The sequence below is a fragment of the Lathyrus oleraceus genome, chromosome 4 (genome assembly GCF_024323335.1).
Source record: "Lathyrus oleraceus cultivar Zhongwan6 chromosome 4, CAAS_Psat_ZW6_1.0, whole genome shotgun sequence".
Taxonomy (NCBI): Eukaryota; Viridiplantae; Streptophyta; class Magnoliopsida; order Fabales; family Fabaceae; genus Lathyrus; species Lathyrus oleraceus.
The window spans coordinates 9,024,601-9,034,823 of NC_066582.1; the positions used below are offsets into that span (position 1 = coordinate 9,024,601).

Sequence of the window (10,223 nt, forward strand, 5' to 3'; positions counted from 1 at the left end):
TACTGAAATTGAAGAAAGCGCTATATGGGCTGAAGCAAGCACCGCGGGCATGGAACACACGTATCGACACATATTTCAAGGAGAACGGGTTCGAGCAATGTCCGTACGAACATGCCCTCTATGTGAAGAAAAATGGAAGGAATGTATTACTTGTTGCTCTCTATGTCAATGATCTTATTTTTCTGGGCAGTAATGATCAGATGATAGAAGAATTCAAAAGCACAATGACATGTGAATTCGAGATGACAGACTTAGGCCTGATGAGATTCTTTCTTGGTCTGGAGGTTCGACAAGAAGAAACATGAATCTTCATCTCATAAGAAAAATATGCAAAATAAATCTTGAAAAGATATAAGATGGAAAACTGTAATCTGACTTCGACGCCAATGGAACCAGGAACAAAGTTGTCGAAATTTGATGGAGGAGAACGTGTTGAAGCAGGAAAATATCGAAGTATGGTAGAAAGTCTTCGCTATCTCACATGTACAAGACCATATATCTCATTAAGTGTAGGCATTGTAAGTCGATTCATGGAGGAGCCAGTTTACACACATTGGAAAGCATTGAAGCGAATTCTGAGGTACATCCAAGGAACAATGTCACTTGGGATGTTCTACTCGAATTCAGACAAATATAAGTTGGTTGATTACTCTGAGAGTGTTTGGTGCAGAGACATAGACGATCGAAAAAGCACTTCTGGATATGTGTTTTTCATGGGAAATACTGCATTTACTTGGCTTTCTAAAAAGCAGCCGATAGTAACACTTTCAACATGTGAAGCAGAATATGTAGCAGATCCTGGTGCGTTTGTCATGCAATATGGCTTAGAAGATTGATGAGTAAAGTGGAGCTAGAACAGAAAGGTGCAACAATAATACAAGTTGACAACAGGTCAGCAATTGAGTTAGCAAATAATCCAGTAAACCATGAAAGGAGCAAACACATTGACGTTCGCTTCCACTTCATTCGAGAACAGGTAAAGGAAGGAAATGTCGAATTGAAGCATGTAGCAAGTAAGGACCAAGCAACAAACATTTTCACAAAATCACTATCAAAAGAAATCTTCGACAGAGGCAAGAAATTGATAGACATGATGAATAGAATAAACATTTAAGTTTACAGAGGAATTTTGTTGAATAAACTTTAATGTTATAGTTAATGAGTTTTATTAATAAGATAGTGGAGAGATTAAGAGTCTGTTGTAGTTGGAAGGTCAAGAGATAATGACCAATTAATAGTATTTACTAATTATTATGTTTCCTAGAATAGCTGAAGTTTCTGAGTCTCTATAAAGACCAAGAATGTACTCTAATGAAATACAGAAGTTACAAAAAAACTCGCTTTCTTCTGTCAAAGAGTTCCTACCACGATGCTCATGAGCACCAATAATAGCATTGTAATCCCCAACGAAAGACCATATGAGAATGAAGATTGTTGAGATTTTTCCAAAGCTCTCTCCTTTTAATTAGATTGGTGGATGCATACACTCCAGCACAAGGCAACAAGCAGTTATCCAATACAAAAGAGAAAGCAACAAACTGATCAATAGAAAAGATAAGGGTACGAGAGATTTCTATACTGCATAAACACCACAGATACGATTATCCTTAGTGTTAAAAGCAAAGGCTTGAAACCTAAATGATGAAACCAATTATTAAGAAGTTTAGAGAAGTCTATCTTAGGCTCCATTATAAAAATAAAACTAGGATAATGTAACTTAACGAGTCTTTTAAGGACTAATCTAAAGTGAGTCTTAATCACTCCTCTATTGTAGGGGTGGCAAAATGGATGGATTGGATGGATATGGATTAGATCGTTAATGGATGGATCAAAACAATCCATTATCCATTAACAATCCACTAATTTTTTTAAAAAAATATCCAATCCAATCCATCCATTAAGAATAAAAATCCATCTAATTCATCCATTATCATATTTTTAGTGGATGGATATCCATCCATCAATTTCTTTTTAAAAAAAAATCACTTATTTTTTTGAATTTTTTTTTTTAATAAAACATATTAGCTTTTTTCGAGAAAAATCATTTTTTTTCAAAAAAAAATATATTTTTGTATTTTCGAAAAAAATAATTTAAAAATTGTTTTTTTTCAAAAAAAATATTTTTTTTATATTCGTAAAAAATATAAATTTTTCGAAAATAAAATCAAAATTTGGTATTTTTCAAAATTATTTTTAAATTTTTGGAAAAAAAGATTTTTTGTATTTTCAAAAAAAAATATTTTTTTTCGAAAAAAATAAATTTATTTTTATTTTTCAAAAAAAAAATATTTTTTATTTTTCAAAAAAAAAATAATATTTGAAAAAAAATATTTTTTTAAAATTAGATAAAAAAATCAATTGGATCATTAAAATGTGTTGGATGGATTGAATCAATCCATGCTTATAAATGGATGGATTGGATCAATCCATTAACTTAATTTTTTATGTAGTGGATGAATTGGATGAATTTTTTGATGGATGGATTGGATGGATTTTCTCTAAATGGATCCAATTGCCACCCCTACTCTATTGTGCCAAAAGAGACACTACATAATATAAGATTTTTGAGGTCACTCCTCTAATGCTCCAGAATTTAATAATAATAATAATAATAATAATAATAACAATAATAATAATAATAATAATAATAATAATAATAATAATAATAATAAAGATTAGTTTTTACGCAAATTCAAAAATATTTATTCTTAAAAGTTAACTATTCCTTTTCAATTTATTACCTTTAAATATTCATTTTATTTGTCAAAATAAAATAAAAATTGACTAAACAAAACAAGATTGAAAAAAAAACCTTTCATAATTTAATGATAAAATAATAAGGAAAAGCACATTAGGGATAACATTGAAACATTGACTAAACTAATAATACTTGGGCAATCATAAATCTAGGTCAATAATTATTTATTTACTATTTTAAATCTATTTATAGATTTTTTATCTCAAGTTAAAAATTTATTATTTTTTAATATGAATGTTAATTTATATATAAAGTAAACTTTTTTTTTTCATTTTTAATCAATTGTAATATTAATTAATTAAGTTTTCTTGACTTTAATCAGAATTACTTTTATTTGTAAAAAAAAAACTCATAACCATTTATAAAGTCATACATATCACTAGACCAAAAAAAAAGTCATACATATTATTAGTTTTAGCTCTTTGACATATTAATTTTTTAAACAAATTAAACTGATTATTCTTGATTTTTTTCTTATATTTATAGATAATTTTTTTTTAATATTTAATGATATATATTTTCCTTTAAAAAATCTTATAAGTATAATTGTGGATTGCAATTATAATAATTATTAAAATACAAATGAAAAATTTCCATAACCAAATAATTTTTTACTTCCCTAACATTAACAAATGTAATTAAATATTCTTCTGATAAAAAATTGGACATATTTCTCATCATAATTTAATAATAATTATAATATTAAATATTATTTTTTATGCAAATTCAAAAATACTCAACCTTAACAGTTAATTGATATTTTTCAGTTTATTATCATTAACTAATCATTCTAATTGTCAAAATAAAATAAAAATTTGAATAAACAAAAAAATTGCAAAAAAGAATCTTTCCTAATTTAATAATAAAACAATAAAAAACATTTCGAACTCCACTATCATTAACTATTCATTCCAATTGTCAAAATAAAATAAAAATTGATTAAATAAAAAATTAAAAAAAATTCTTTCCTAAATTTAATGATAAAATAATACTGTTTTTTTCCTTCAAATCCACTAACAATTATAACTTGTTATAATTGAACATTCTAATCCTCCAAATAAGAAAAAGACATAACATGAAAATACAATAAACCCTAATTTAGAGAATCACAAATCTAGATAAAAAAACTGATTAGTCAAATTGTAGGCGAGTTTAGAATCCCAATTTTGAAAAAAACAAAAGGATAAATTATTTTAATAATATATTTTTTTTAAAATATATAAATAGTCTAGTCAACAAATATTAAAAAATAAAAAATATCTAGTAAGAAAATTAAAAAAAAATATTTATTATGTTTCACAAAATAAAATAAAAAAATACTTTTTAATCCTTAATCACCTCGTTAAATACTATATCTTAAATAATGGTTATAGAAAGATTTGATATGCTAAATGACTAAATCCACCTAACCCTAAAAAACTAAATATAAAAAGACGAAAAGAATTAAATAACATAATAATATAAATCTTTCATTAATAAAAAATAAAAATCAAATAAAATAATAATATTTGATTTGATTTGATTTGGGTTTTATTTTTTTTTAATAAAAAAATAATATAATTAAGTTCCCACAGTTGTAGCTTATTCTAGTGAATTTAAAGCGAAACTGTGTGCTGCTAAGTATGTTACGTGTTTCTGATTTCTAATCTTTTCGTTCCTCTTTAAACCAATCACAAGATTCTGTTTCATTATTAACGCCATTGGTTTTTGATTCTCGTTCATAATTTCAATCGCTTTAATCCTTTTTTAAATTCACATTCATTCACTTTCACACTTCCTTCAATACTTACGCTTACGCATAATCGATTTTCGGCATCAGTTTTTCATGATCGTCAGGTACGATTTCGTTCTTTTCGTTCGCATTTCGTTTTTTTTATCGAATTATCAGTATATTCTGTTTTTTTGTTTTTGATTATTATAATTGCTGTATATTCTCATGAATGCGATTCTAATTTCCGTTTCTTTTATTGTGTTATGTTGTTAGGTTGACTTTAGTCAACTCCATTTGATTTTTGTTAGTGGCGAGTGAGTTTAACGGTTATCGTTTATCAACTGGTTTGGGTTTTTTTTTATCTCAAACTTTAAAATTCATAATGCAGTTGATTTTAGTGTGTTCTTCTCGGAAATTATATTGCATTGAAGATTCATAACCTGTGATGCTATTTTTTTTTGGGTAAGGAAACCTGATCATCCGATTAGGATTTGAATTTAGGTCTTGAACTGAAACTAATTAACCCCTTGAGCCCAATTAATTGATTATGAATCCGTGATACGGATTGCAGTGATGTTGTGCTTTTGTAGAGAATGTTTTTGTTGAGTCTATAGTATGGTTTTGCTTTGTGTGTGTATTTTGTTGAATAATTTATGGTTTTTGAATCTAGGTATTTTAGAACAACTGCATGTCTGTGGTTTAATGAGTTGTGAGGTTTATTTTGGATATTTTGTAATCATTTGAGTGTATTTCCTTGTTTGTTGATTCTGCAGTAAGAATGGAAGTAGTAGTTCCTAGACGTGTACGGTCAAATAAACAGACTGGTGATAAGATGAAGTTGTCTGGATGCTCAAAAGTTTTTGAAAGTTTAAAGAGAAAGGCCGAAGAAATTCATGAGTGTGGTGGTGGTAATGAGAGAACTTGCTCAAAATATTTTGGAATTTCATATAAGAGGAGAACTCAAGAATTTCATAGCGATAAAAATTCAGAAGGGGTAAAAGATATTATGAAATCTTTAAAAGAGACATCCAATGTTCCATCTAAGAAAAGAGTTAAGCCAAAGAAGCGTGCTCTTTCATTAAAGAAACAGGAACTTGAAGATGATCTCTTGATGGATGATTTTGAACAAGATGATGAAATGTTTTTTCTTAACACAAAGAGCAGGAGCAGAACTGGTAGAAGCAATAACACGAAGGTGACTATCTTTCTCGCCACCTAATTCCTACACTTTAAAAGCTGAAACCTTGATCTTTTATGATAGGTTTATTTAATTGGTGAAATACTATATCATGCTTAATGATGATGTTTATTTAATTATCTCAGCAGGGTGTTCAACAAAATACTCGGAAATGTCATCAGTGCCTGAAAAAGGAAAGAATGTCTTTTGTGCCATGTACTAAATGCAGCAAAATGTACTGTATGCGATGCATCAACCAATGGTATGGCAATTTTCATCTCATTATTGAATTCTTCCAAAGGCTTGTGTGTTTATATCTCATTAGTCAATTCTGCAAAGAGTTTATGTGTCTGTTTTTGGTTTATAATGCTCTATTATAAGATAGAGCTGTTGCTAATTTTGTAATACAGGTACCCTGATATGTCTATAGAAGAAGTTGCTGGAAGTTGCCCATTTTGTCTTAAAATTTGCAATTGCAATGTTTGCTTGCGATCGAAAGGAACAATTAAGGTTTGTTTTACTCTGACTTCTAAATTAATTTATGGGGTGAAACAAAAATGTCATAAATTACAATTAGAATTATATTCATACTGGTAACTCTTATTCAAATTATTTTTAATTTTACTTCCAGACATCTAACATGGACATCAACAATTATGAAAAAGCTCACTATCTGCATTACATGATTAACTTACTCCATCCATATCTAAAACAAATTTGTCATGAACAAAGTCAAGAGGTAGATATTGAAGCCAAAATACAAGGTATTAATCTTCCCTTATGTTTTTGTTTTAGCTATTTCATTGAAACAGTCAACAATAATAAACCATTCTTTTAGGAAAACCTTCTTCTGAGATTGTGGTACCACAAAGTCTTTGTTGGGACAATGAGCGAGTCTATTGGTAAGTGTTCTTTTACTTGAGATAATGACATGATTCTCTCTGTGCTCTAGTATATATTTTAACATTTTGGTCTTGGAGCAGTGATTACTGTGCTACCTCAATTATTGATCTTCATCGAAGCTGCCCTAGTTGTTCCTATGAACTTTGCCTTAAATGTTGCCAAGAAGTTCGTGATGGAAGTATTACTCCCCGTGCCGAGATGAAATTCCCATATGTGAATAGGGGCTATGACTATATGCATGGTGGTGATCCTATACCAATGTCTTGTGATTTAGAGACTTCAGATGGTCACCTTGAGTTATCTACAAAGTGGAATGCCAAGACTGATGGAAGTATTTGTTGTGCACCGAAGGAGATAGGGGGTTGTGGTAGTTCTGTGTTGGAGCTGAGGCGCTCCCTCCCACATGGATGGATGTCTGATTTGGAAGCCAGAGCTCACAATATGCTGACAAATTGGGAAACTGAACAAACAGCTCTTCAGCGGGAAGGAGCTGAATCAAACTACAACTCAATGAAAAAGGAATCTTTTTCAGAGTCAAGAGACATTTTAAAACAAGGGATGCCACTCTTCCAAAAACATTGGGCTAATGGCGAACCAATTATTGTCCGTGATGTTCTAAAGCAGGGTACAGGTCTGAGCTGGGAGCCAATGGTCATGTGGCGTGCATTGTGTGATAATGTGGGTTCAGTTATGAGTTCAAAAATGTCAGAAGTGAAGGCCATCGATTGCATGGCTAATTGTGAGGTTTGTCCCACCCCCTTTACTACACAGTTTGGAATTTTTGTCAAATTAGAGCATGGATGCCTAAATTTTTAGTGTTTTCTTACGAAATCCCTCTACTAATCTTGACGGTAGGAATTTCTAGTTTTTTAAGATACCGTAACAGTGCCTTAGAACTGTCATTTCCCCTTAGTATATTTATAAAATCGATAACTAAATCTTAGTTTTGTTTGTATAGAGGTGTATAGTATTGAGTCTATTGACTATGATACTCCATTGTATTATGTGCATTGCTTTCCAAATTTTATTTGTATAATTCAGATTCTACATATCTTGGAGCTTCCATCGCCATCTTAGTATTGTGTTTTCTTAAATCCTCAGTGTAATATATTTAGTTGTATTTCTGCAGTATGCGATAATTCTTGCCAAAATTCAATTCACCCTTCTAAACCTTTGCAGGTTGAAATTAATACTCGTCGGTTCTTTAAAGGTTATATAGAGGGACGAACATATAGAAACCTCTGGCCAGAGATGCTCAAGCTAAAAGACTGGCCCCCTTCTGATAAATTTGAAGATCTTTTGCCTCGTCATTGTGATGAATTTATTCATTCCTTGCCATTTCAACAATATACTGATCCTCGGGCTGGAATTCTCAATCTGGCTGTAAAGTTGCCAGCCCATGTTCTAAAACCTGATATGGGTCCAAAAACATATATTGCTTATGGGATTAGAGAAGAACTTGGTAGGGGAGACTCTGTAACAAAGCTTCACTGTGATATGTCAGATGCGGTATGCTTAAGCACTCTTAGCCTATCCATCAGCATTGAATATTTTCTGCATATATATTCATTCTTCTTTCTCTCTGAGAACCTACATTACTGCATCTAGGTTTGCATATTGGACTGAAAAACGTTGTTCTCAATGCATCATGCATGTGCTTCATTAATATTTTTCCAACTGCTCATTCATAGAGAATGAACATTCCTTTAGATGTTGAAAACCTTTATATAACACATTACCTGTCTAAAAGAATATCATAATATGGTTATTGTTAATATGTGTCACTATATGGTTAAAATTTAGTTATATAGCTTCAAATTTCAATTGGAAGCATATTCTCTTTCTTCTAATTGATAGTTTAATTTAATTTGTTGTCATAGGTGAATATTTTGACTCATACAGCAGAGGTACAATTAACTGATGATCAGCATTCGGCTATTCCCAAATTGAAAGAAGCACACAAGACACAAGATGAGAGAGAAAACCGTGCTCCAGAAAGGGCGGCAAGATGCCTAAATAGTCAACTTTGTGACAACAGAGAACATGAAAACCGTCCTATTCAAATCAGTGGAGATATGTTTCGAAATGATGTGTCTGAGGGGGGCAATTTTGCTGCTACTACAGAAAATGAAACAATGATAACAGGTAGTGCCTTGTGGGATATATTTCGGAGAGAGGACACTGAAAAGCTAGGAGCATATCTTAGAAAACACTCAAAAGAATTCAGACATACTTATTGTTCACCGATTGAAGAGGTATTGTAATGATTCATATTTCTCTGTCTACTCTTATTTTTAATGCTTATTCTCAAATCAAATTCTTTGATGGTTAGGTTGTACATCCAATTCACGACCAGTGCTTTTATTTGACTTTGGAGCATAAGAAGAAGTTGAAGGAGGAGTTTGGTTAGTGCATAGAATTGTGTACTATTGCTTGCTTTTATTCCTACAATGATTAGTTATTAACGCGAATCTCGACTTTTAGGTGTAGAACCATGGACTTTTGAGCAAAAACTCGGGGAGGCGGTCTTTATTCCTGCTGGATGCCCACATCAAGTCAGAAATCTCAAGGTAAAATATCTCTTAACGCATATTTGATTCGTACTCTCAAATAATTTGATTGTATTAGTTGTCCTAATCATATGTTGAATCTTGCATAGTCATGCACAAAAGTTGCTGCAGACTTCGTATCCCCAGAAAATGTTCATGAGTGTCTTCGCTTAACTGAAGAATTCCGCCAGCTTCCGAAGAACCACAAAGCTAGAGAAGATAAACTTGAGGTGATATGCTTCTAAATCATAATTCCTTGTCTTTTTTGTTACACTCATCTCCTTATGATGACAGATTCAATATTAAGTTATTGGAGAAAGTGTGATATTTTCCTTTTCTGTGTGATGAATTATTGACGTTCGCTCTTTGATGGAACAGATAAAGAAAATGATAGTTTATGCCGTTGATCAAGCCCTCAAGGACCTAGAGGCTTTACTTGATTCTTCTTGATTGGAAGAATACTACTTCATTTTTCCCTTGTTGATGGTCCTCTATAGATTGGTGGGAGTCTAAACAGTGTCCAGATAGAAAATTTTGAAGTTGGAAATTTTGATTTTAGATTATTTCTCGATTGTGTCTTTTACTTTTTTTTTCAATAAAAAAAAAGTAATTGTACTCAATAGAAATGTTAATGAATAATTATGGTATTCATGCCAAAAGAAAATATATGCATTACATCAGACAGTGTTCTTGTTTTTGCTGTCTTTTGAGGATACAAGAGCGCAGAGATATAGTTTATGAATGAATTCGAGTGACTATGTATTTGAAATGAAGTACGCATTCTTGTTTAATTTGATCAAATGTCTTCTGTTGAATATGACTTCAAAACAATTCTGCTCAAACCTCGAGCCTAAGAGGCGAGAAAGATTTCATCTTATCAGCTAAGTTGTGTATAAATCTTTTAAGGAAGTTGATTTTTCACAAAATGCTTTGTAAGTTGTAACTCCTTAGTGCTAGGAGGCCTAACATTTAAGATACCTTTAGCTTTATTCTTTGTCTACCTCATATTCCTTATTATTGCATTAGGAAACTTAGGAAACTTTTAGCTGATATTTCAAATGTACATCTGGTTATATTCATTTTAAATCATGCAATCTTCCTTTTATTAAGGTTTGCTCTAGTTCT

General features: G+C 30.9%; 2 protein-coding genes across 3 annotated transcripts; both read left to right on the top strand.

Moving 5' to 3' along the window:
• The first annotated feature begins 356 nt into the window (after window positions 1–356).
• Window positions 357–836, top strand: LOC127135729 (secreted RxLR effector protein 161-like). The gene has a single exon (XM_051062371.1). The coding sequence runs from the start codon at window positions 357–359 to the stop codon at window positions 834–836; it is 480 nt and encodes a 159-aa protein (XP_050918328.1).
• A 3,510-nt stretch (window positions 837–4,346) lies between these two features.
• Window positions 4,347–9,889, top strand: LOC127138340 (lysine-specific demethylase JMJ29). 2 transcript variants are annotated; one of them, XM_051064765.1, is made up of 13 exons: window positions 4,347–4,594; window positions 5,243–5,664; window positions 5,793–5,908; window positions 6,057–6,156; window positions 6,278–6,410; window positions 6,485–6,548; window positions 6,630–7,293; window positions 7,729–8,058; window positions 8,430–8,804; window positions 8,882–8,954; window positions 9,034–9,119; window positions 9,209–9,328; window positions 9,477–9,889. In XM_051064765.1, the coding sequence occupies exons 2-13, from the start codon at window positions 5,248–5,250 to the stop codon at window positions 9,546–9,548; spliced, it is 2,550 nt and encodes an 849-aa protein (XP_050920722.1). In that variant the 5' UTR covers window positions 4,347–4,594; window positions 5,243–5,247; the 3' UTR covers window positions 9,549–9,889. The 2 variants fall into 2 exon arrangements, with proteins under 2 accessions (XP_050920722.1, XP_050920723.1); XM_051064766.1 differs by having other exon boundaries at window positions 5,796–5,908.
• The last annotated feature ends 334 nt before the right edge of the window (window positions 9,890–10,223 follow it).